Genomic DNA, 24815 nt, shown 5'->3' on the forward strand with positions numbered 1-24815 from the left:
GTTGTTCTTTTGTCAAAATAATTAAATTGCTTTATCTTCTTCGTTGTTTTCTTTTGTTTTATATAACAATTGAATAGTAAAATGTAATGATAAAAAAATCAAGTTTCTCATTTATTGTTAATATTAACACTTCTGTAAAATGCCTACCTTATGTGAGGGATGAAAAGGGGTAGAATCTCAGCATAGATGCTAAGAGTCATATTTTCGTCGCAATGAAGGATGTTTTAAGTTTTTGCTGATCAAATCATCGTAGTTGATTCACGTAGATACTGATAATGCATCGAAAAAGGCTTGGCATCTTAGTTTTCATTTCAGTTGCTGTAAAACATTCGAAACTGTCTTAGAAAATAATCAGCAAGACGGAAATCATTTATCAATCATTATATTCATTCTTCTAATAAGTTTTTAATTGTGTTATAGATAGTGAATGAAAATACATTATTTTGTAAAATATTTTGGTAGTTAACTGTGAAATACCATCATTTGTTAAATACACTTGTCTGTATTCCTATAGTTTTATAGAAAACAAATGCATTCGAAAGACAATATAACAAAGACCCCTAATGTTTCACATTATTGTTATTAGTAATAGTTTTATAATGTTATAAGTATAAAGTACGTTTTGCATGATATTTAGAAAAGATTTATTTAACACAATCATGAATATTGGGTTGCCTATATATGCATTGAAAGCATTACAAATCGACAAATATGTAAGAAAATTCCTAGCATTGATAAATACAAAAACAATTCATACCTCATGTAGTGGGTTATTAGCAGAACGCGTCTTGACAAAAAGTTTTTGAAATTGTGGCTTTTTACTATGCAATATTTGCAAAAATTAGGCAGATAATTTAGAGAATAAACCTTCCATAGAAGCAGCGTCACTTGAAATGGTCGGTCAATTAGAGACAAGAACGCAAATGCGGAATTTCACAGCCAACGTTGTTAATGTAGTTGGGCAATCAATTCAAAATTATTAGGTTTGGAATACAAATATGTTTTTTATTTGTTTATAATAACTGATTCAAATATGAAACAAATATATGTATAACATAAGAGGACCAATTTGCCTGTTATATAATTATAAACAAACTGTAGCATTTGTAAATAAAATGTAAAGCGTCAGAATTAATAAACAGTTGACTACTGCGATAGTCTTCTTTTATTTAATTCATTTGTATGGTTAAATGATTCTATAAAATAGCGAGATCAATAGTATTTATCGTAGATATGCTTCTTGAAAGAAATATCTACCTATGGTTTATCTATCTATCTGTGGGTCTATCTTAACCCTACTTTTCTTGTTTAAAAGAATAATAAAAAGCATTACATTTTGTTGCCATTTAAAAAACAATTAATAATAGAGTCGAATAGCTTAATTTAAAGCTTTAAAATACACTATTTAGTTATATATTTCGGTGCATTTTAGATTTTAAGCTATTGGTTAGGTTTTCGTGTTTATGTTTTAAAACTACGTGCAAATGCCAAAAGTGTGTGTTGTTCCTGGGTGTAAAACAAGATCAAATGAAAAGGTCAGGGGAGTGAAATATTCTTTATTTTCTATACCTAAAGATGAAGAGATAAAAAGCCAGTGGATAAAAGCAATTCCTGGCATCAAATCTCTGACACCGACACAAGTTATTTGTGAAAAACATTTCCCAGAACAATGTATTATTAAGGAATTTATTCAAAAAGACGTTGATGGAAATATACTTTACAAAGTAAATATGTTTTGTATTTATCCTTAGTACACTTCTTTGCTTTTTATGGCATTGATATAAATATTTAGAAATCATAGTTTACACATTAATTTACTTGAGTAATTTTTATTTTACAGTCAGTATACCAGCGTCGACATTTACATAAAAGCGCAGTGCCAACAATTTTTAAAGATTCTGATATGCCACCTTTATTTCTAGAGCTAAAAACCGAAGGTAAAACTTAGGATTAAATAACAATCCACATATATCAATAAATGTTATAAATGAAAATTAAGATTATATAGAAAATGTACCAGATGTATGTTACAGCAGAAGAAATGAAAACAGAAGATTCATCTGACATAAAAAGCCTTTGTAAAAGTAGAGAAGATTTTGTAAGTAATTTACAACCTTCAGGTAAAATTTGTTTGGTATTGTTACTTTTTACATTTATTGTGTCTTTTCATATTGTTATAGCTACAAGAACAGTTGATGTTAATCACAATGGAGTTAATAATAGGATTCTTCAAATGGCAAAAACTGAAAATGCAAAGAACATTGGAAATAATAGTAAAAGAAATATAGACAATATGAATAATATATCTGAAGGTAATCTTTATACTTTTATGTGAACATCGAAGTTTGTTTTATGTTTTTGCGTTATATGTTATGAAAGAAGGGGAATGAAACGTATATCATTTGAAAGGTACTGTGCCATAGGTGCACACAAAACAAAAATAATTTCTATATGTCGTCGTTAAGGCAGGTAAAACTTAGTCTAAATAAATTTATAATTAATACCAATACCAGTAAAAAACACCTTGAGTTAGATGAACTTTACAAGAAGTATCGGCGGGTTCAGTGGTAGAACGCTCACTTGGAAGGCCGGAGTTCCATTCCAGGCCTTTGTTCTTCGTAGTTTATGTTAGGTAAAATAAATTGCTCGAATCATGATTACACACCATTTCTAGTTATTGTATTCTAAGTGATACAAATATTTCTATTTTTTATTTTTTCATACTTATAATGATTCTTTTGCTTAGGATCACCAAAGCTCAAGATAATCCAAAATGCAGGGTTTGATAAACGAAATCATAAAATTGTGGGAGTACTCAAGAAAGTGCCTAAAGGTATTAGTTACTTTTTCAACTAAAATGACTATAAACGTATTAGAGTTTTTCTAATGACAATGATATTTATTCATTTTTTTATTAATAGGATTTTGATTAAATCTTTCGCTTCTATTTTAGCAACTATGCTCAAAATCATGGCACGAAGGCGTTCTTTAAAGATTTATAATATTGGAAATAATACGTGTAAACAACCAAGTATTATATTATTGTTTATTAGTCTACATTTAAAATAATATAATTCTCTTTTTTTATTAAAGATATTAAAGTAAATCCCGTTACAAATCCCGTAAATGGTCGTAATAACAAGGAAACAAGCTTTATAACGACAAAAGATGACGATGGTATGCGATATTTTCGTCTTCTTCTTATGTACTTATGATATTTTCTATAATATTACAAGGTGAACCTTTTTATTACAGATACTTCTAAGTTATATGAATCGCTCCCAGAAACCTATGCTGTGGAACACAACTATGCCTTACATGATTTACCAAGACCAATATTTTGTACAAATGCTGTTAGTAAGTATTTCTATTGACGTTTTGCCTTCCTAACTTTGATTACCAACTAATTCCTTGACTGTTTTATTGATTATTTTAGATATTGATCCTAAAAGTCTTGAACTACCAAAAACATGGGGAGCTACCGAGAAAACGATTCAGAATAAGAAATATTTGCTGCTCACGAAAGTAATTACTCGAATGATAGACCAACGGCAAACTGAAGTACTTCAGAAGTACATGTTACTCGATTGTATAGGAAAGAACGCCAGTTATTTTGTTTATGGACATGAAGTCAAAGATATTATAACATTGCCAGAAGTTATTCACAGTACAGACATATTACTGAGAAGTTTAAACATATTTGAGGCGATGAATGTGTGTGAAGGCCTGGGGCCAATTGACCCTTCTTTAATAAAAAACTCCGAAGTGTTAAGGGATTCTGCAAACTGTATACGACATGCTAATTGCCCTTGGTTATTAACCCGAATGAAAACGTGCACATCTTGCAAAAAATTGAAACGTATTATCTCCATAAGGTCTAATAAAGTTGCCCGTAACGGGATAATTACTAAAGAAATGTTTAACAATTTGAGGAGGCAACTCGCTCGTGAAAAGCGTCGAAGAAAAAATGCAGTAGAAGAGAAAAGAATGTTATTAAAGGAAGTATCTGAAAGAAGTAATGAATTACAATCTGCCGTTAATTATAAGATGCTGTTTAAAAATATCTTTTTGGAACATAACGTTCATAATAACTACAGATTGACTTTAAAAGAGATATTGGAAACTTCGAGGGCTAAACCTCGAGGTCGGAGGTATTCAAAGGAGTGGCTGATGTTTTGCGCATCAGTTGTCATTAGGTCGTCTTCCATGTACGAATTTTTAAGGAAAACCAACATCATTCCACTACCAAGTTTGCATACAATTCGAAGCTATTTTTATGGTAAAACTCCGAGACACAATTTCGACGAAACGTTTATTGACTTAGTAAAAAACTATCAAGCTAAGAACGCTCAACAAGACCCTGAGACATTAATATATCAAAATACCATTGGCAGTGTCTTTCAATTAGACGAAAGGTGAAACTTATTATTTATAACTTTTTTGTTAAAATTCATTTTTTTTGTTTTTTTTTTTAAATTGAAATAAAGTATTTAAAAGTATCTATTGATTGTTATATTATGCACTGCATTAATATAAACAGTTTATTTAATTCTTTTAGTTTGCAAATTTTTGAATTAATGGTATTTTATTAATTTAAATTTAAATAAACCAATATCTTTGTAATATAGGCAACCCATCTTTCATGTCACCCTAACCCACCGTTATTGTCTAATTTTTGATTCATTGGAGAAACGAAAACATTCATTAATGAATTATAATTAACAAATTCATATCTTTAATTATTATCATTGATGAATAATTAATTAAATGCAAGTTGTAGTTAGAAAAACTTGTAATTACTGCAATTCTTATTTTTATCATATGCTAGTAGATGGCGTCTTTTTACGCACGCGCTAAAAAGCTGTCGCAGTTGATAGATTAACGTCAAATGTCTTCTGTGCATGCGACGCCATTTTTATAATTGAACGGCCTTACCGTTGTTCTCCTTACGAATTGCCAAGAAGAAAATAATTTTAAGTTTTTGTCCGTTAATTAAAGCTTTTAAAAATTTCGTCCAAAAGGAACAACAAAATGACGGCGCACGATCAAATGCGTGCGATGTTGGACGAGCTGATGGGAACAGGAAGAAATGGTGAGTACGTTACATACAATTAATCAGGAAACTCAATTTACTTAATCAGTGAGATTGCTTTTACCAGAAAAGCATTGGTAAAGGTTTAGAAGGTGTCGTGCCCACTATAATTGCATAAGTAAGATATTCAAAGATTAAGCTACAAAAAAGTCAATGCTTACCTAATTATCAGTCATGGATAATGTTTCTTCTCCATTTTTGAGACTTTTGCGGTGTTGTTGCATTAGTATTTAATAGTTCCATTAAATGTCGAATTCGTGATAGATAATATTCTTATATGTATTCGTTTTGCAGGTGAGAATAACAAATTTCATGTTAAGTTCAATGATCCGAAAGTCTGCAAATCATTTTTACTTAGTTGCTGTCCCCATGAAATCCTCTCATCAACGGTAAGTTGCAAATAATGAAGTATTTTTTTATTAGTAGCTTTTTTTCCATTTCAAATTGAGACGATTACTTGTTTACTTTTTTTTATTAATAGCCATAAAAAAATAATAAATCGTTTTCGTGTATCGCGTAAACATCTTTGTCTTGATACCATGGTAGACTAATATTCAAAATATATTTTCAGAAACATCAGTTTACTATTACTATAACATGAAGATAGGTGTTAATTTTGTATGTAAGTACAACGACGTACGTATACAGAAAGTATTCTCTATCAATTTAATTAAATAAGTTAAATTGATTTTAATTAAATAGTTATTCAGACAGATAATTTGTCAATTAACTTTTGATAGGCAGCCTAATATTTAAAGCATTGGACTTATAAATAAAGTGACCAGGTTTTATATGTATAATACTTTAATTGCTCATCACTGTTTACCTTTTTTTCTTTTAATTCGTTGTATTAGAGGATAAGCCGTTTTACTATTATAAGTCCAACGTTTTTATTTATCCACTTTTCTGTGGGACAAGGTATGGTACATACAACATCATAAATTACGTGATGATCTTATATTGTATTACGTTATAATGTGGGGCATTGGTAAGTAAAAATAATAAATACAATCAATCAATAATTTTAATATCGAGTTACGGCAGTATCTCGCTATCTACTGATATGTGCTGCTAACTGATGTATTAAAAAAAATGTTAGACAAGACAAGAGCCTTTAAATGGCATCCACTTGTCCAACTAAATCGACGACGCAGTTTAAATACGTCAAATGCACGTAAACCAAATTAATAAGAAGATATTAAGTTCTTGCCGAATTCGGTTTGGTCGACAATTCATTGAGACTGCCTAAGGCGTGCTAATGAGATCTAATAAGATCCAAATCCAAGAACTTAATCCTTTCTTAATAATTGTAATGCTGCTGTAACATTGGTCTTTTATTATCAAATTTGCATGTGAGACGAACATTGACCAAACGAGATCTTTAAGTTTTGTTTCATTATTTGTATTAAATTGTAGCAGCATTCTTTTGATGCAAATTCAAAATTGTCCTTCCATAATAGCAGGAATTTGTGAGTATAAATGTATAATATATGCAAGTATTGAGGCCCTGGAGCATTCTAGACTATTGGTGCGTTACCTACATTATATATTTTCATATATATTATATATATTGTTTTCTTTGTGATGTATCTGCATATCTAATAATATAAAGTCATAATTTTCAACGAGGCCAGAACGTTGAAATACATTTAGGAATTTTCACCATTTTCGTCGGGGGTTGTGTGTGTCTTACATTACCTATAAGGATTAAATCATTTGATTGTAAGTTTATTGTTTATATTTCATAAGAGAATTTTGTTATCATCATGCTAGGTACCAGGTTTACAACTTTTTATGTTATTTTGCTATTAAACTAATAATAATTTTCTATAATTATCTGCAAAATAATAACATGCACCTGATATATTAAGGAAGCAGAAAGCGTCCGTCTGTTATAATAAATAAAATCAAAATTAATCATTTATCGACACAGTTCTTTGGAGGCGTATGTTTTTTTGTGTTTATTTTTTGTTGTTTCCTGGGAACAACCTGATCAGTTTATAAATTACTTACTGCCCTTAAGGAAATAATGATAACGTTATCCTGTAGTTTGTTAAAGCGAGATTGTAATGTTTACGTTTTTTATCATTTTCTTTTTGTTTTTGAATTAATAGCGAATGGACCTGGGAGAATGTCCCAAGATACACGACTTAGCTCTAAGGGCTGACTTTGAAAAGGCACAGAAGTCCAAGGATTACTTTTATGACTTGGATGTGAGTATCCATTTATTTTTTAATCGCCAATGGTATCAAATGAATAAATAATTTTTGTTTTTCCCAAAGGCAATGGAGCATCTTCAAGCATTTATAAGTGATTGCGATCGTCGCACGGAGGCTGCGAAACAGAGGCTTGCAGAAACACAGGAGGAACTAACTGCAGAAGTTGCAGCTAAAGCTAACGTTGTTCACGAATTGGCAGAACAGATTGGACAAAAATTGGCCAAAGCTGAACAGTTAGGTGAAGAGGGATTTGTAGAAGAAAGCATGAAGCTTATGGAAGAGGTAAATATTGTTTGCTTATTATTTTAGACCTTTTATATATTACAAATTAATTATTAATTATTGTACACACATAGGTTGATGAGTTGAGAAAGAAGAAATTAGAAGCAGAACAAGAGTATCGTAACTCAATGCCTGCAAGCAGTTATCAACAGCAGAAATTGCGTGTCTGCGAGGTCTGCTCTGCATATTTGGGAATACATGACAATGACAGGCGTTTGGCCGACCATTTCGGGGGTAAACTGCACTTGGGATTCATCAAGATCCGCGAAAAATTGGCAGAATTGGAGGTAATAGTAAATATTTTCGTTTGTTACATTTTTTTTAATTAACTTTTTCTATTTATTTTTGTAGAAAACTTCTGACAAACGTAAAGAAGAAAGACGTAAAGCGTTGAGGGATCGGGATCGGGATTACGATCGTGAAGATCGATATCGTGAAAGGAACAGGGAACATTACGTGGGGGGTCGAGAATTAGACAGAAGATCTAAGAGACATCGCTCGAGGTCCCGAGACCGTCATCGCAGTCGTGAGGACAAGGATAGGGACGAGAGACATAGCAGCAGGTATGAAAGTATACGAATAATTAAACCAAAAAGTCAACTATAAGATGTGACTGATTGAAAAATATTTAACATTTTGTTTATTTAAATAACTGTAGCAGAAGTCGTTCTTCGTACAAGTCTAGATCTCGCAGTAGGGATCGCGAACGTCGCTCTCATTCTCGTCACTCGAATTCCAGTGACAAAAGGAAGGAAAGAGAAAGAGATTAAATTGCAAGCTATTATTATATATCATTTTGAATTTCTTTTCTAAATCGTAGTGCTGATTATTAAGTAATTTGTGTTATTGTCATAAAAATAGGTAGAGTGTTATTACATTACAGAAATAGTTCTCAATTATTATTGTTAGTAATATTGATTTAAAATGCTTTTCATTATTATACTATCTACAACATAAATTACTTTTTAAACTAAAGTTCATTCAAATTTGTATTAATGATGTGCTTCATTGTTTAAATTGCGGAATTTTGTTATTTCGTAAAGAAAGTTTATAGTTATTTTTTCTTGTTAATGTCTTTGTTTTAAATTAAAATGGTAATGTAGGATATAATATTTAAACAATTCACCTCATAAAAAAAGCGATTACTTCTCTTAATCAATCAATTAATTAACTAAATTAAACACACTCTATTGTATGGAGTTACACAAAATAAAAAAGATTGTAAAATTAAAGTGTATTTCATTTATTAGTCTTTTAAACGTTTTATTGTTAAATTGGTTTCTGTACCAAAAAAAGGTAAAAGAGTACCTTCCTGGTGAATTTTAATTCTCATTGCAAAAGGGCAAGTTATGGGGTTGAGATTTAAAAATGAAGTACTTAAGAGCGTTTTTAAACATTTCCAAAAGATATTTATATTTGAAATTGCGTTTTTATTTAAATTGATTACTTTATTATAATTAACGATAAACGCGTATTTTGCTAAATGACATAGAGCTCAAAGGTCGAAGCAGCATAAGAAGAAGGAAAAGAATCACAATGTGCGGTATAATTAGAGGTTATGTTGTCGTAGTTAAGAAATTCATATGGTACTGTAAAAAGTACCATTATTTGAAATAAAAAGTGTATATTTTCTGCAGATAGTTTAAATAATGACTGACGAAAACGTTCAAGAGATACCGCGCATTTCTGAGACTGTTGATTTTCCCTTAGAAGAGGAAAAAGTCTTAAAATTGTGGCAGAAAATTAACGCCTTTCAAAACAGCTTAAAACAGTCAAAAGGAAAGCCACGGTAAGTACTAGCATCTATTTCAAAGAATAATCAATTTTTAATTTAACATTCTTTTAGAAAAACTTCAACATATCAGCGTTTATTATTTATTTTAATATCAGTTGATGATGCAATACTATAACAAAATATTGTACAGTCAGCACTTATTAGGTGGAATTTTATCTAATATAGCAACAATGTCGAACTTTTCTTGTAATTAATGTATAAAAACATAACAATTGCCTTCTCAATTCATAATTTCTAAAAAGATCTATTTAAAGTACATACCTATCTTCTTTAATAATGATGGCTGAAATAAGTTATTAATTATTGTATATGTAAAATACATCGTTATTAGAGTATTCATAGTATTATATCTTGTTTTTCTTATTGTGTAGTTATTCATTTTATGACGGTCCACCTTTTGCAACGGGTCTTCCTCACTATGGACATGTCTTAGCAGGAACCATTAAAGATATTGTAACACGGTATGCTTGTCAGCAAGGTTACCACGTTGAACGCCGTTTTGGCTGGGACTGTCATGGGTTACCTGTAGAATTTGAAATTGACAAGACTTTGAACATCAAAGGACCAGAAGATGTTGAAAAATTGGGCATTGATAAGTACAATGCAGAGTGCAGGAAGATTGTCACCCGTTATGTTAGAGAATGGGAAATTATTACTGAAAGACTGGGGCGTTGGATAGGTAATTCCAATAACTTAAAAAATTATATGACACTGATTGTTTTTATTGTATCTGTTTAATGCAGATTTTAAAAATGACTATAAAACATTGTATCCATGGTATATGGAGTCAATTTGGTGGATTTTTAAGCAACTGTATTTAAAGGGCTTGGTGTACCAAGGCAATAAAGTGATGCCTTTTTCAACTGCCTGCAATACACCATTGAGTAACTTTGAATCTGGTCAAAATTACAAGGACGTTGTGGATCCTGCACTCACTGTTTCTTTACCAATAATAGGTGATAAAGAAGGGGCTGCACTCTTAATTTGGACGACAACTCCATGGACTTTACCCAGCAACTTGTCTGCTTGCGTCAATGCAAACCTGGAATATGCCAAATTTAAAGATCTTACATCAGGAAACATATACATAATGCTTGAAAGTCGTATCGAAACCATATTCAAACCCGAAACGTACCAAATTTTACAAAAATTCAATGGTATCACATTGAAAGGCTTAAGATACGAGCCTCCGTTTCCATATTTCAAATTTATGCAGGAAAAGGGGGCTTTCCAAGTATTTGTAGATGATTATGTTACAGCTGACAGTGGTACAGGAGTTGTACATCAGGCGCCTTACTTTGGCGAAGACGATTACCGGGTGTGCTTAATTAACGGAGTAATTACTAAAGACATGAGTCCTTTATGTCCTGTAGATGCAAATGGAAGATTGACAAAACCTGTTACTGATTTCGAAGGACAATATATCAAAGATGCAGATAAGAACATTATAGCAATGTTGAAGGCCAATAATCGACTAGTGCATTTGTCTCAGGTATATGATTAATTTTTATTTTATTGTATTATAAGTCTATATACATTACGCTATTTTCTTCAGATTAAACACAGTTATCCGTTTTGTTGGCGTTCGGACACTCCCCTGATATACAAAGCAGTCCCTTCATGGTTTATTAGAGTTGAAACTATAAAAGAAAGTCTGTTGACAAGCAGTAACAGCACCTATTGGGTACCAGATTTTGTAAAAGAGAAAAGATTCGGTAATTGGCTGAGGGACGCAAGGGACTGGGCTGTAAGCAGAAATCGTTACTGGGGCACCCCGATACCTATATGGAAATCACCATCAGGCGACGAGGTCCGCTGCATTGGTAGCATAGCAGAGTTAGAAGAATTAACGGGTACAAAGGTCACCGATTTGCATCGCGAAAGCATCGACCATTTAACGATACCATCAGCAAAACCTGGGAATCCCCCGCTGCAACGTGTTCCCGAAGTCTTCGATTGCTGGTTCGAATCGGGTTCGATGCCCTACGCCCAACAGCACTATCCCTTCGAAAATAATAAAGAGTTTGAGGAATGCTTCCCTGCCGATTTTGTAGCGGAAGGCATCGATCAAACTCGGGGGTGGTTTTATACTCTCATTGTCATTTCAAGCGCACTCTTTGGCAAAGCTCCCTTCAAGAATTTAATAGTCAATGGTCTCGTCTTGGCCAGCGACGGCCAGAAGATGTCTAAAAGGAAGAAAAACTACCCAGATCCCATGGAGGTCGTCAATAAATACGGGGCAGACGCACTAAGATTGTACCTTATTAATTCTCCAGTTGTTAGAGCTGAGAATTTACGATTTAAAGAGGAAGGAATCCGAGACGTCGTGAAAGACGTTTTCTTACCTTGGTACAACGCATTCAGATTTCTCATGCAAAATTTAGACATCTATGTGCAAGAAAACAAAACTCATTTCATCTATAATGAAAATGACCTCTCCAGTGACAATATAATGGACCGTTGGATCATATCTTTTACGCAATCTCTTCTTGAGTATGTACGAAAAGAAATGGCTCTGTATCACTTGTACAACGTCGTCCCAAGACTCACTAAATTCATCGATCATCTTACCAATTGGTACGTAAGGATGAACAGAAAACGATTGAAGGGTGAAGGAGGTCAAGAAGACTGCAAACGCGCTCTCACCACGCTCTTCAACGTGCTCTTCAACATGGTAAAAATGATGGCTCCCTTCACGCCCTTCCTTTCCGAAACGATGTATCAGTATTTGAAAAAGATTGCCAGGTCCATTCCGGACAGTGTCCATTACCTACCGTTGCCAGAACCGAACATCAGCCTCATCCACAAGGACACAGAACGCGCCATCTCTGGGATGCAAGAGGTAATCGAACTTGCTCGGGTAATGAGAGATAGGAGGACAATTCCAGTCAAATATCCGTTACCGGAACTTGTCGTAGTCCACAGAGACGAGGAATATATCAAGGACGTCCTCTCCCTCCAAGAATACGTGCTATCAGAAGTGAACGTACGTAAATTAACCACTACAACCGATAAGAGTAAATATGGAGTGACTTTGCGAGCTGAACCTGATCACAAAACTTTAGGACTTAGATTGAAACAGGACTTCAAGGCCGTTACCATCGCCATAAAGGCTCTTCAAGATACGGAGATAAACAAGATTCAACAAGAAGGTTTTGGTATTATTGCAGGGCACAGAATCGAGTTGTCTGAGTTGCGATTGATTTTTAAGGCAGATAGCGATAAATTTAGCAACTATGAGGTGGCCAGTGCCAATCAGGTAGTTGTACTATTGGACACGACCCCAGACAAGTCCATGCAAGACGAAGGAACCGCCCGAGAAATTATTAATCGAATCCAAAAGCTTAGAAAGAAAGCTCAACTTGTGCCCACAGACGAAATCAAAGTTTTCTATAAAGTCGATGGAGATTTGTCTCGTATTGCAGAATCCCACAAAAACTTTATAGAAAACTCCATAAAAGCACCTTTCGTTCCTCTGGATCAACGAGATCCCAAATTAAAACTTATAATCGAAGAAAATCAAAAATTAAAAGATGGTGAACTGTATCTCCTACTTACCGGTGATAAGTCAACGTTGAAATCAGTTCAAGATAACGGTTATGGAACTGAAACACCTGTTTGTAAATGGATTAATGTTTATCTTCAAGATTTTGAGCCACGATATGGAAATGGTAGCCGAAAGGGCCTTATACTGTTGGAAGTGTTAGGGAGAACTTTATCTTTGGAACAACTAAAGGCTGCTGTTAATGTTCTTTTCGGACTTTACCAAGATTTTGAGCTGTGGACACAAAATGGAAAAATAGAGACCGATGACCAAATACCAAAGCTTTCTGAGCAGACGGTTTTTGTGTTGCGGACTTCTAATATTGCTAAACAAATTGATAAAAACCTTATTAATACCAGACCTTTTTGTAAAGTACGTAATTTTACTGAAAACGGAATTAAGGGCACTATTATCTTAGAAAATCCTGCAGGGCACAATCTTTCAGAAAAACACTATAAAACGCTTTTAAATAAATGGCTCAGTCACAATTAATGCGGATTTTTTTTATGGTTTTATAATTTATTNGTAGTGATAATAAAACTAAATTGTTTTTAATTAACATGCACAATTTTTTTAGTGATTTAAATTGATCAGTGAATGCTGTTTTATTATTTTTTAAGTTGACTGAAAATCATTTACACATTTAACGTGAAGAACAGTAAATAAGGACATGTACTCAAGCTCTCTAGATTCTAAAAAATCTAGTTCAACCTCAGATGATGGAAACAGTAGGGATACTGAAACAGCCTTTGCTTTTGCAAGTTTCCATGAGAAAGGTTTTGTTTTTCCTCGGGCCCCCTCGGAACCGCCGTTGTGTAGAAGCATTACGAACTCATCCTGTAGTCGAAGTGAACAATCAGATGCCTCCGTGAGTGATGGACTGTTTGTAAAAACAAGAAAACGAAACAAGAGAAAATCACAAAAAAGCCTAGTTCCTATTGGAGTGTTTTGGGACATCGAAAACTGTCAAGTGCCCAAAAACAAAAGTGCATCATCTGTAGTCCAGCGAATAAGGGAACTGTTTTTTTCTAATTATAGAGAAGCCGAGTTTATTGTCGTTTGTGATGTTAAAAAGGAAAGTTCACAGATTGTTCAAGAACTAAACGATTCTCAGGTATTGTAATTAAACTATTTTTGAGGTTAAATAATATACTGCATATAATATGTTGTAGGTAAATTTGATTCATGTTTCATCCACTAGTAAAAATGCAGCTGACGAGAAGCTACGACAGTCGTTGAGGAGGTTTGCTGAAATATATAGAGCCCCAGCTGCTGTTGCTTTAATTTCTAGTGATGTCAACTTTGCTGCTGACCTTTCAGATCTTAGATACCGTAAGAAAATGCATGTTATTTTAATTCACAACACAAATGTTGCAGATGCTCTTATTCTATGTGCAAATGAAACATACAGCTTTTCGGTTATAACTGGAAACCTACCTGAACATAAAACAAAGGTAATAAACAGCTCCTAACGTTTTAATTATGATTAATTAAAATTGTGTGTATTTTAAGATTTGTCCTGTGCAACCAGTGGATTTGTTTGTCACAAATTTACCGCTGAATTGTGACATTGGGAAGATAAAAAACAGGCTCCACTTTCTTTGCAACAACTGTGGTGGTCGAGTAGTTAATTTAAACAAATTAGGCCAAGCAACCATCAGGTTTTCTTCTCTTGACTTTGCCAAAAGGTATATAAAGCTTTCTTGAATTTGAAGTGTTTGTTTTACTTTATATTATCATTTATGCTAACTAACTATTAATTTCACACAAGTGTAGAACAAACTATGGAGAAAAAGTGTTTTTTTGTTTTTTTTTTTGTAAATTGATAAAATAATCTATCATCTAACAAAAAAAACTAGTTTGAAGGGCTTTCTTGTCAGTGTTGCTTAAGATTCCAAGAAGTAATGCTTGTTGTATTGTTATATTAATTAATAATAAATAATTTGTTATGTGAATATTGTGAAAAATATTTGTTTTTTTTATTACGGGTTGTATCTACTTTTACAAGATTATGGCTCATTTTCGACCATACTACAAGGAAAGGTTCGTTTAATTTTCGAAAATGTGTTTAAATGCTATCCTTTAGGACAAATTTTTATTAAAAATTAAAATGGTATTCAGCTAATTTCGAGATGTTTATTATTTTAGGGCCCAAAGGCGCATGCAGGGCGAGGATGTTTTTGGAAACAAAATTAATGTTTCAAATCCAACAGCAGCTAGAGAGTCGCCATTTAAAAGTTATACAGGTCAGATATTAAATCGTTTATCTTGTCTTTATTTTATTATTACGATTCTTGTTTTATTTCTAAAGTTAAAAATCCAATTTTCGCCCGATTATTATATTTCTTAGGTTTTTAAAATAAATTAATTAATTCTATAACAACTCGAAAAGGTAANAAAACTATATATATATCTTCAAAAGTGTTTTTGATTTGTAAATATTAATTATGTTGAAAAGAACTTTTTAGAAGTGCTCTGTAATAGTTTGAAGCTAACAAATGTATTGTATTACTTATTACATTCAAATTATTTTGCTGTTGCGTTTTAAATTTATTGTTATGTTACATTTCTCCTTTGTGTACAGGACGTAGAGTAAAAAGCAGCGAAGCAAGTGCAGTTTACCAAATCTCAAATTACACCTCTTCGCAACCAAACATAACAACGGCAGAAGATATCCCTTCTTACAGAACACAACAAACGGTTACAGAAAGCAATACATGGAAATCAGAAGATTCATCTCAGGTATGTGATTTTCCTGTAATTTATAATTTAACATAAGGAAAATTGTTCCAAAAGTAACACAACAGTGCCTTTTTGTAGACTAAGTTGAATTTACTGTAAGTTGCCCTTAATGTTACTAGGAATTACTCCCTTAAAATCTGTCTGTCCTTAAGATTTCAAAGAGTTTATTTGTTTTTTAACTGGAAAAAGGTTTCACATTAAATTCTAATATTGGGTTGCCACTGTTAGTGAGTTGAACAGTGACTTAACATCAAAATTTAAAACTCGAGACTTAAGACAAGACTGTAATTGCGTTATTTTCGGTATGATTCATTTAAATGTTTTTTTTTTTCATTTTACACGTAGACATACAGTTAGATTAAATTAATGATTCAAGTTTTTTATTAAACATTATTTTTAATTTAAAAATTTCCATGAGATCGAACCCACTACAAATGTTTTATTGCAATAATTAATACTCTTTGTTACATTATTATTATTGTTTTAAAGGAGTTATCAACCGTGGCACAATTTTTAACACCACGTCAACCACCCCAGGCATTTTTCCGTCCAATTAGAGGCCTGGGTTTGATGGAAACGAGTTCGTTGGAGCCACGGAAATCACTAGAGAGGCGTTGTCAGACCCCTCAAGGGGCGATAATGGCCGGTGCTGGTTCTTTGTCTTTCCAGGAGCAACAACAAGACGATCTCAATAAATCTGGTAACGGTCACTCTTTGAATTTAATGCGCAGCATTTCGTCTTCTAACATTACAAATCAAGGGGGCGCCCAGTCCCAATGTGTTGATCTCATAATTACGAATTTGGACCCGGCAATTGAAATAAAGGAACTGCGAAAAATTCTAATCAATATGCTAAAGCAGTTTGTGATGGTAATGAATTTGAGTATTACTAGTCAAGCGGACGGGTCACCTGTTGCCACTGTGAGGGTCAGCAGTCAACAGGAGGCCCAGTTTGCCATCTCGCAACTCCACAGGCAAAAGTTGGGACATCGAAGGATTACTATTATGTACGCACAAACCAGTGGACCCGACATTTCTAAGCTGAGGACTTTCGTTATGTCTCTGCTCAAGGTAATATGACAATTTTTGGTCGTTAGAAAATTACGTTTTTAATTTTTATTAGGAAGTACCCGGGAATCGTATGCCCCTCTTTAAATTCGTTTCTTTATTGGAAACGCGTTATCGTACAAACGTATCAGTATCTGATCTCTACAAGCTCAGGGAAATTTGTAGAATAACAGACACTCAGGGAGGAAGGATGATCATGCTACTACCCGAAATGAGAAATTCTCCCACGCCTAAATTGAACGAGGTTAGTCATTATTTATTAATACACCTACACCTCTACTTCTTCTAGTCACCTTGTGTGATTTGTTTTTGTTAACAGCAACTCTACCCTGCGCTTTTCTTTGTATTATGCCTTACCCTTTTTCAGTCCTGATAAAATGTATTATTTCCTTATTTTTTAAATATAGGAATTGACAATGTATTGCTGCATCCATTGTCCAAATGGATTGGAGAAGAGAGGTTGGGGAGAAGCAGATCTTATCGAATTGCCAAATGTAAAGGTATCATTGAAAATGTTCTCCTCGAAAATTTACACGCTACTTACAACACATTCAGGAATATTGCCCTTACTAAGGTAATTTTTTTTGCTATTTAAAACAAATTATACACTTAATATTATATATAAAAGAAATTATGAGTGCTGTCAGTACAAGGGAAAGTACTATTACGTAAATGAATGTTAGTAATTTCTTATGCTGAAGTGTACGATGTGTTGCATACCTATTTATAAACAATACATCTATTAAAAAACCATAATGGCCGACATCAGTGACAATGCGACAACAATTGAAAAAAAATGATGGCCGACAACAGCAACAATTAGAAAAGAATGATGGCCGACAACGGCAACAATTAGAAAAGAATGATGGCCGACAACGGCAACAATTAGAAAAGAATGATGGCCGACAACGGCAACAATTAGAAAAGAATGATGGCCGACACTACGTCATAGTGGAGCAATAAAAATGGCCGATTATTGACAATACGAATAAACGTAGAGCTAAAATCTTTTTTTAATTATATATACAAAAACAAATATGAGTGCTTTCAGCACAGGGCAAAATCCAACTCTTGCTCTCTAACTATTGTTGTTACTGATGTCAATGATTTAAAGCGCATAAGTATAAACAATAAGAATCGAAACGTTTTTCAAACAATTTTTAACACAGAAAGTGATTAAATAAATTGTTCATAAAAGTGAATTTCGACAACTCGAAGTAATGGTGCTAACAGTTTCGAGCTCACAATGACTGATAGGAGGAAAGAATTGGTATATATAATTAATTTTCCTTTTAAAATGTTATTGTATTCTTACAGTCTTCAAATTTGTTACGAAACGGAGCTAAGTGAGCCCCTTCCCACAGACGAATCGGGAGTGCCACTGGAGCACCTGGTCACTTGCGTCAAAAATGTGGAACTGAAATACGGCGGCCCAAACAAAAACATTAAATACCTACAGTTGAAGACTGAAACGAATGAAATAGATGCCGAAGACTCTGTAATGAAGTATGTGTCACCATCGCTTATACCGAACATAAGTCTTCTTTGTCGTGAACTTATAGACTTGTTGAAGACTTACGACAGGTGTCAGCTACCTTTGAACAAATTTATTCCTGCCTATCATCACCACTTTGGAAGACAGTGTCGTGTTGCTGATTATGGTTTTATAAAGTTAGCGGATCTCTTTGAAGTCCTTTCCCATGTGGTTCAGGTATTTTGTAATTGTTTTATTCTAATTATATATTAAATTTTTTTTGCAATTAAGATTTTAGGTGAAGGCGCTAGCAGAATGCTCACACTGTCACATATTGCACAAACAAGACGTTTTACCACAGATTTGTTGCGAGTGCTGAAGGGTCAGCAGTCAAAACAGGTCACCCTCTGTGATTTTCCTTCTGCTTATGAGAAGACCCTCAACAAGCCCTTTAATCCCGTAGAATATGGCCTTTGTATGTTAGAAGATCTTCTAAGTGAAGTGCCTGACAATACTGTCGTCTATAATAGGGTCAACGGCCAAATGATAATATCGATTCCAAAGAGGGATCAAACTCCGGAGGAAGTAGCACGAACAAAACAATTTGCTTCAGAAGTAAGTACATTATAATAAGTGCATATATTAAATTGTATTTATAATAAGTTATTGAATTAATTAAAATATGATTCAAAGGTTGTGGAATTACTGAAACATGCACCAAACTGTTCCATGCTTTTTAACAAGTTTGTGCCAGCTTATCATCATCACTTCGGGCACCAGTGTAAAGTTTCAGATTACGGATTTACAAAACTTATCGAGCTCTTTGAAGCAATTCCGGACACTGTAAAAGTACGTAAAATTTTTTAAAACTGCCATTTTTTATTTATGAATATTTTTTCTATTCAGGTCGAAGAACTGCCTTCCGGTGAACGAAAGATTAGTCTTCTGTTGCCTTTGGCGATGAAAGTGCTCGAATCTCAGATAATTGATCTTCTAAAAAATTCCCAAATGCCTTCCATGTCCCTTAACGCAGTAAACACTGCATTTCTCAAGGAGTATGGCTATCCACTTAAGCCACAGGCATATGAATGCAATGATATCAACGAATTGATTTCCAGATTTAACGAAAAAATTGAGGTACACTAAAAGATGCTAAAGAAGAATATTTTGTAACACTTGTATTTTTCTTTTAAATTAGGTCGTGAACAGTAACAGTGCTGGTCCGCTGCTCCTGATGCGCCAAGAAAACAACAAAATGTTGGAAATAAGAGTCTGGTCCTTGCTATTAAATCCTCCACATTGTTTGAAAATCTCCGCATTCATCCAGGGCTATAGGGTGCGTTTTCATAGCACATTGTCCATGTCCAAACTCGAACAATTAAATTCAATTGTAAAGGTAAGTTTTTATCATACCTAACTTTTTTTTAGTGTCTTATAAAAAAATATAAAATTCGACAGACACCTCTAAATCTTTGAACTAAGAGCTCGTATATGTGTTAATTGTTTAATTTAAATCGTCATATTACTTTTTTTTTTCCTTTTAATTTTTCTGCAGTTATCGAGTGACAGTAATGAAACAATGGTAACGTTGACGCCTTTGTACGTATTGGCTGCCCAAATCTATCACATTCTCCAGGAGAACAAAGGATTGATTCCTCTAAACAATTTGAGCGGTTTGTATGCAAAAAAGTACGGCAGACCCTTAAAGTGTACCGATTACAATTTTCATTCAATGGAAGGGCTATTAAACGAATTGAACTTCGTCGCTGTGTTACGTAAATCAAGACGAAAGTGCAGTCTCGTTTTAAATAAAGAATTGGCAGGTAATCACATCGTTTTTTTTTTTTTTTACATTTTAAGTACAATACAATTGTTTATTGTAATATTTGTAGTGTATGGTCTGGATGTGATGCCATCATTTCATCAGGACCAAACGAAAGACGCAAAGGGCAAAGGTAATTTTACAAATTGGCCTCCGCCTCCGTTACCCCACGATTTGTTGAACAATACGAAAAGTTTGACACCCCCCAAACCAGACACACCAAATATGGACGTAAGTTTATTTATTTATTTATTTATATATTTAAATCTACTTAAATATAATTCTACCGATTGTTTGTCACTTTATTTTACCTAATGTCAAGTAAAAAAAAGGTATTGTACGCACACGTGAGCTGTCTGGCCAATTGTCCCGCATACTTTTAATGAGTGTAGAATATCGAAGCCTTTAATTTGTTATATACGGTGCATGTACCTAGGAACTACGCAAACATTACTTCTAAATCGTTAAATATACATTAATAATTTATTTTAAAGGATCACGCGTCCTGGAGCTCGGTGTGGGAAACCCCTACAAAACCTACTCATGATTTTGTAAGTCAAAATTTATTGATATGTTTTTAATTGTTTTGAATTGAAAAAATAATGCAATAATATATTTTTTTTATTTACTTCCTTAGAATTTGTCGATTCCTATGCCCCCCTTTCAAACTCCGAAGCTGTTGACAGATCCCAATGATCTCATTTCCCCAACTAGGAGCCTTTTATCTGCCAACAGGTATCCTTTAGGATCTGTTATCCCGTTGATTGCGGCTCCACATCCCAGGCAGCTTCCCATGCCCAACAAATTAATTGAAAACAGTAAGTTTTTTTTAATAAATAAGTAATACCTACACACCTTTGAATACACAATTAAATTTATTAATTTTTTGTTTCAGGCTGTTACGAGGATGAATTAAATGATTCAGGTGTTAATACGTTTTCACATTTGGAAATGGAATGTAAGGGTAAGTGATTTGACATATTTTTTGCGCTTACTCAAATTGATATATGTGCTATTAAATTGAATGGGGTATTTCTAAAAATAAATTAATTCAGTTTCTCCTTCATAACTTCTGCAGATGTTCCGAGCATGGATCATTAAAAAAAAAATGCTGCAACTGTTGTTAATCAAAATGAAACAAAGTACAAACCAATCTCTAATTTTATAGTTTAGAAATATGAATGTCTGCTGCATTTCTGCCTTTTGCAAAACTAATATGGATCTAACGGCATTCATTTTGCAAATGCATATGCCGTTTTATCACATAAATAAATAAATATATCTATATATAAATAATGTATGTACATTCCCATGGAGTCCAAAATCACATCGATTGATTTTAATTCGTGTTGATCGTGTGCCAAATTTTTAAAGGATAGCATTTCGATTATTCTTTAAAATTTGCTGCTTGGTCACAGTGATAATAAGATTAACAAAGACAGTAGTACTTATTATATTAAAGGAAAAAAGTGAAAAAAAAATTAGAGTGAGAGCAAGAGGCTTTTCTTTCGTTTTTAATTTTGTCTTTTATTGTGTGCGTACCTGTTATTAAGACACGATATGTGAGTCATTTTGTGGGTAATTTGTCTTTTATAATGCTGTTGCTGTTAGCACACATTAGTAGATTTTTTTGACATTAATAAGATCGATACCCATATATATATATAATAGTTGATTCTGTGTAATGCTGTTGTGTGATTTTTTAAGGTATTAATTAAGCTCTGTATGTGTGATTATTATGTACTTTGGTTTGTTTTACACATGACTAAGTATTATATTTAAATTATTATATAGTCTAAGTCCTAGTAGTTACCCCTATTGTACTGTTTTTTATGTGATTAGTTTTAAATCATGTGAATACATTTCGATGTTGCTCAATTTATTATGAAAAAAAAAACGGATAATTTTTGAATAAACAAATTTTACTATTTTGTAAAATGTTTATCACTATATTTAGAAAAATTCCCAAATTAATAGTTAAATTTTATTACTGTAAAACTACTATTAAACAACAAAGCTACATTCAAATTTATGGTACAATTGAATTCAATTAGTTTCTAACATATGCCACCTGCGTTTTCCTTTGCCTTCTGCCTACGTTCCCAAATGAGGCGATGTTTCTGTTTCATATAAGCAGCTTTAACATTATGATATCCTCCCAAATCTCCATCTACAATCAGTAAAATTAAGTACGCATATTTACAGAAATGTATGTATTTGCTATTAATTACACTTTATAAACCAATTGGTAGTAGCTTCATTCAGGGTATCAAGAAGGGGTTTACATTTTTCTGCGTCATCAGGAGCTTCGTAGAGAACACAATCTTCAAAACGTCGTCTTAAGATACTCAGAATTTCACTGTCGACTTTTCTATTGGCATGTTACATAATCATATTCAAGTTAATAATGTAGTCATAACAAATGTTACCTGTCTCTTCTATATTGCGCATCAGCTTCAAAATAGCAAATAGGATCATCTGTATAACATTCATCAATTGTTGGGACTCTGCGGAACTTCTGATGATACCATGGGTACTTTTGTTGATTGGGAACAACTATCTTTTCTATACAGGAACGTATGGTGAATTTTTAAAACAAAAAAAATTAAATAGGCCCGTCTTGTGGGTATTAATGTTTTCTTTTACCTCTAACCCATACTACTGGAGCCTCCAATACATCACTGACGGTGTTGAAGAATTTTTCTATGATATTTCTAGGATGCTGATCTGGCATAGTTTTATTTTTAAATGGGGCCTAATTAATTGCTTATTATGGATTAGATAATCAAGTATTATTTATTTAACTTCATTTATTAATGTAGTAGACTAACGCAAAATACCACAATTTTATAAACTGACAATCAATTGACAACTGTCAGTTTAACAGGTTACTGCTAATTTATCTATGAGTTACTAATAGATAGCACATGTAGTTTGATGTAGCTACAATAGATGTCCGCAGAAATTAACAGTAGGTCAAGGTCAGATTTGTCAAAATATAATATGTCATCAGTCACGTCACAGATTATTAAATATTTTTATCGCTATGTACTATTGTTATTAATTAATACTCTTTAACTATTTACACACAAAAGAGATTTACTACAATATACATGTTAAACTCTTTAAATGTTGAAATACGAATATCTTCCCTATCTTTGTAATTTCAGTGGGAGCAATAAAAAACAGAATTGAAATACTCCGAAATTAATGCATTGTTATATCGATGTACTTCCCTAAACTTCCTCGAAAGGATTACTCATTGTTTTATCACCAGTATCATGGTATTATAAAAAACGAAGTGTTACATAGTGCAGCAATAACAGCATGATACAGAATGGTGAAGAAGAAAAGGTGGATGTTGAAGCTGAACAAAGTGAAAATCATGTTAGGCCTACACCATTTAGAGTAAACGCAATATACTTAATATAGATGCACATTTTATTTTATTTAACCACTGTTGTTTTCCAGAACTTGCCATCTATACAGGATGAGTCTATTAATACATTAAATGAAGATTCTGATCTTACATCATCTTATAAGAGAAGATCAAGTATAAAGGAAAGTTTTGAACCAGGCTCACTTAATGTTCTTTCAGCAAAATATGAGGTAAATTTTTAACATCTCAATTTGATTATGCATTATCTCTTTTTAAACATAAACATACAATTTAAGAGTCTGGATTATGATATTTGTGAGAATCATTTGATGCTGGATGAAGAAAGGAAGAAAGGATATAGATATGTTGTTCACAAAAATGTAGCTCGTTGGTTTACATTCTTATTAATCGGAATTTGCACTGCTCTTGTTGCTTGTATTATTGACATATCTATTGAAGAACTTTCCTACATTAAATATGGAACTCTCAGTAGATGTATCCTTTTAATAGTATTCAATGTTACATTCTTATGAATGGTATGCACTTTTAACAAAACTTTTTCCTTAATGTGGTATTTCAGATGTGGATAAGTACATAACACAGGGCAACAAATTGTACATTCCTTATTTTTTATATGTATTATTCAATATCATACCTGTTGCTATTGGGGCTACTTTAGTGGCTTACGTTGAAGTAAGTTTACTGTTAGTAAATATTGATATGTAATTTATAATTTAAATATTACTAGCCTATAGCTGCTGGCAGTGGAATTCCACAAGTTAAATGCTATCTGAATGGTGTCAAAGTCCCAAATGTTGTCAGGTTCAAGACTCTAGTTGTTAAAAGCATTGGAGTTGTTTGTTCAGTCGTGGGAGGACTGGCCGGTGGTAAAGTAAGTCCCAAAATATATGTTCTTTCTCATATTAATTATATGTTTTACAATTTGACAGGAAGGTCCAATGATTCACTCGGGGGCAGTAGTTGCAGCAGGAATATCTCAAGGAAAAAGTACTTCTTGCCGAAAGGACTTCAATGTGTTTCGGTACTTTAGAGAGGACCATGAAAAAAGGGACTTTGTTTCTGGCGGAGCAGCTGCTGGCGTTTCGGCAGCCTTTGGGGCACCAGTAGGTAAGTATCTACCTACATATATAAAATAAATATGATTTTATAAAATATTTTATTTCAGGGGGAGTTCTTTTCAGTTTAGAAGAAGGAACTAGTTTCTGGAACCAAAGCCTGACTTGGAAAACGTTTTTTGCGTCTGTGATAAGCACTTTCACACTGAATGTAGTCTTATCTACATATCACGGTGTCCCTGGAGATTTAAGTTATCCTGGACTTCTAAATTTAGGACAGTTTGAACGATTTTCCTATGAAGTGTATTCAACAGGAGGCCCA

At 33.1% G+C, this 24815-nt stretch overlaps 6 protein-coding genes across 15 annotated transcripts in view; 5 read left to right on the plus strand and 1 right to left on the minus strand.

The window, feature by feature from the left end:
* Positions 1-1290: 1290 nt before the first annotated feature.
* On the plus strand, positions 1291-4478 carry LOC108736054. 6 transcript variants are annotated; one of them, XM_025980712.1, is made up of 9 exons: positions 1291-1724; positions 1841-1937; positions 2037-2120; positions 2181-2312; positions 2747-2833; positions 2954-3031; positions 3094-3177; positions 3256-3357; positions 3437-4478. In XM_025980712.1, exons 1-9 carry the CDS (start codon positions 1485-1487, stop codon positions 4417-4419), a joined length of 1887 nt encoding a protein of 628 aa, XP_025836497.1. In that variant the 5' UTR covers positions 1291-1484; the 3' UTR covers positions 4420-4478. The 6 variants fall into 6 exon arrangements, with proteins under 6 accessions (XP_025836497.1, XP_025836498.1, XP_025836496.1 ...); XM_025980713.1 differs by having other exon boundaries at positions 2021-2120; positions 3437-4477; XM_025980711.1 differs by having other exon boundaries at positions 2034-2120; positions 3437-4477.
* Positions 4479-4872: 394 nt separating this feature from the next.
* LOC108736160 (putative RNA-binding protein Luc7-like 2) lies at positions 4873-8734 on the plus strand. Of its 3 annotated transcripts, none has more exons than XM_018468484.2 (7): positions 4873-5092; positions 5387-5481; positions 7207-7305; positions 7375-7593; positions 7668-7880; positions 7945-8156; positions 8252-8734. In XM_018468484.2, exons 1-7 carry the CDS (start codon positions 5032-5034, stop codon positions 8361-8363), a joined length of 1011 nt encoding a protein of 336 aa, XP_018323986.1. In that variant the 5' UTR covers positions 4873-5031; the 3' UTR covers positions 8364-8734. The 3 variants fall into 3 exon arrangements, with proteins under 3 accessions (XP_018323986.1, XP_018323987.1, XP_018323988.1); XM_018468485.2 differs by lacking the exon at positions 4873-5092 and adding an exon at positions 5664-5714 and having other exon boundaries at positions 5389-5481; XM_018468486.2 differs by lacking the exons at positions 4873-5092; positions 5387-5481 and adding an exon at positions 5748-6814.
* Positions 8735-9112: 378 nt separating this feature from the next.
* Positions 9113-13450, plus strand: LOC108736152 (isoleucine--tRNA ligase, cytoplasmic). Its single transcript, XM_018468473.2, has 4 exons — positions 9113-9382; positions 9760-10067; positions 10132-10880; positions 10944-13450. The coding sequence occupies exons 1-4, from the start codon at positions 9243-9245 to the stop codon at positions 13422-13424; spliced, it is 3678 nt and encodes a 1225-aa protein (XP_018323975.1). The 5' UTR covers positions 9113-9242; the 3' UTR covers positions 13425-13450.
* A 13-nt stretch (positions 13451-13463) lies between these two features.
* On the plus strand, positions 13464-21976 carry LOC108736098 (meiosis regulator and mRNA stability factor 1). 2 transcript variants are annotated; one of them, XM_025980699.1, is made up of 19 exons: positions 13464-14046; positions 14105-14386; positions 14445-14620; positions 15081-15178; positions 15517-15674; positions 16164-16745; positions 16798-16986; positions 17150-17316; positions 18060-18453; positions 18508-18831; positions 18910-19065; positions 19123-19353; positions 19415-19612; positions 19772-20039; positions 20109-20269; positions 20533-20589; positions 20676-20856; positions 20934-21002; positions 21117-21976. In XM_025980699.1, exons 1-19 carry the CDS (start codon positions 13603-13605, stop codon positions 21137-21139), a joined length of 4158 nt encoding a protein of 1385 aa, XP_025836484.1. In that variant the 5' UTR covers positions 13464-13602; the 3' UTR covers positions 21140-21976. The 2 variants fall into 2 exon arrangements, with proteins under 2 accessions (XP_025836484.1, XP_025836485.1); XM_025980700.1 differs by lacking the exons at positions 13464-14046; positions 14105-14386; positions 14445-14620 and adding an exon at positions 14794-14975.
* A 32-nt stretch (positions 21977-22008) lies between these two features.
* On the minus strand, positions 22009-22922 carry LOC108736103 (NADH dehydrogenase [ubiquinone] 1 beta subcomplex subunit 10). The gene is made up of 4 exons (XM_018468396.2): positions 22685-22922; positions 22468-22603; positions 22270-22409; positions 22009-22208 (listed from the first exon to the last, which is right to left on the minus strand). The coding sequence occupies exons 1-4, from the start codon at positions 22770-22772 to the stop codon at positions 22096-22098; spliced, it is 477 nt and encodes a 158-aa protein (XP_018323898.1). The 5' UTR covers positions 22773-22922; the 3' UTR covers positions 22009-22095.
* Positions 22923-23039: 117 nt separating this feature from the next.
* Positions 23040-24815, plus strand: part of LOC108736100 (H(+)/Cl(-) exchange transporter 7) — a 12552-nt gene continuing 10776 nt past the window's right edge. The window contains exons 1-7 of one of the 2 annotated variants that reach the window (XM_025980701.1): positions 23040-23446; positions 23510-23647; positions 23714-23912; positions 23998-24110; positions 24166-24309; positions 24368-24545; positions 24604-24787. In XM_025980701.1, coding sequence (XP_025836486.1) covers positions 23366-23446; positions 23510-23647; positions 23714-23912; positions 23998-24110; positions 24166-24309; positions 24368-24545; positions 24604-24787 — 1037 coding nt within the window. In that variant the 5' untranslated portion in view covers positions 23040-23365. The remainder of the gene's footprint in view (positions 23447-23509; positions 23648-23713; positions 23913-23997; positions 24111-24165; positions 24310-24367; positions 24546-24603; positions 24788-24815) is intronic. The other variant, XM_018468392.2, reaches the window with a different exon arrangement.

This window comes from Agrilus planipennis, unplaced genomic scaffold (genome assembly GCF_000699045.2).
Source record: "Agrilus planipennis isolate EAB-ADULT unplaced genomic scaffold, Apla_2.0 scaffold8, whole genome shotgun sequence".
NCBI classification, from domain to species: domain Eukaryota; kingdom Metazoa; phylum Arthropoda; class Insecta; order Coleoptera; family Buprestidae; genus Agrilus; species Agrilus planipennis.

Bases quoted from the DNA above. Each gene is read 5' to 3' on its own strand.
- LOC108736054 (XM_025980711.1), top strand. From the start codon at position 1,485: ATGCCAAAAGTGTGTGTTGTTCCTGGGTGTAAAACAAGATCAAATGAA. The intron at 3,178-3,255 runs GTATGCGATATT...TTTTTATTACAG, and splicing joins AACGACAAAAGATGACGATG to ATACTTCTAAGTTATATGAA. The intron at 3,358-3,436 runs GTAAGTATTTCT...TGATTATTTTAG, and splicing joins ATTTTGTACAAATGCTGTTA to ATATTGATCCTAAAAGTCTT.
- LOC108736160 (XM_018468484.2), top strand. From the start codon at position 5,032: ATGACGGCGCACGATCAAATGCGTGCGATGTTGGACGAGCTGATGGGA. The intron at 7,306-7,374 runs GTGAGTATCCAT...TTTTTCCCAAAG, and splicing joins ATTACTTTTATGACTTGGAT to GCAATGGAGCATCTTCAAGC. The intron at 7,881-7,944 runs GTAATAGTAAAT...TTATTTTTGTAG, and splicing joins AAAAATTGGCAGAATTGGAG to AAAACTTCTGACAAACGTAA.
- LOC108736152 (XM_018468473.2), top strand. From the start codon at position 9,243: ATGACTGACGAAAACGTTCAAGAGATACCGCGCATTTCTGAGACTGTT. The intron at 10,068-10,131 runs GTAATTCCAATA...TGTTTAATGCAG, and splicing joins AAGACTGGGGCGTTGGATAG to ATTTTAAAAATGACTATAAA. The intron at 10,881-10,943 runs GTATATGATTAA...TATTTTCTTCAG, and splicing joins GACTAGTGCATTTGTCTCAG to ATTAAACACAGTTATCCGTT.
- LOC108736098 (XM_025980699.1), top strand. From the start codon at position 13,603: ATGTACTCAAGCTCTCTAGATTCTAAAAAATCTAGTTCAACCTCAGAT. The intron at 14,621-15,080 runs GTATATAAAGCT...TTATTATTTTAG, and splicing joins TCTCTTGACTTTGCCAAAAG to GGCCCAAAGGCGCATGCAGG. The intron at 19,066-19,122 runs GTACGTAAAATT...TTTTCTATTCAG, and splicing joins CAATTCCGGACACTGTAAAA to GTCGAAGAACTGCCTTCCGG.
- LOC108736103 (XM_018468396.2), bottom strand. From the start codon at position 22,772: ATGCCAGATCAGCATCCTAGAAATATCATAGAAAAATTCTTCAACACC. The intron at 22,604-22,684 runs GTAAAAGAAAAC...GTTCCTGTATAG, and splicing joins TCCAGTAGTATGGGTTAGAG to AAAAGATAGTTGTTCCCAAT. The intron at 22,209-22,269 runs GTAATTAATAGC...TACTGATTGTAG, and splicing joins TACCAATTGGTTTATAAAGT to ATGGAGATTTGGGAGGATAT.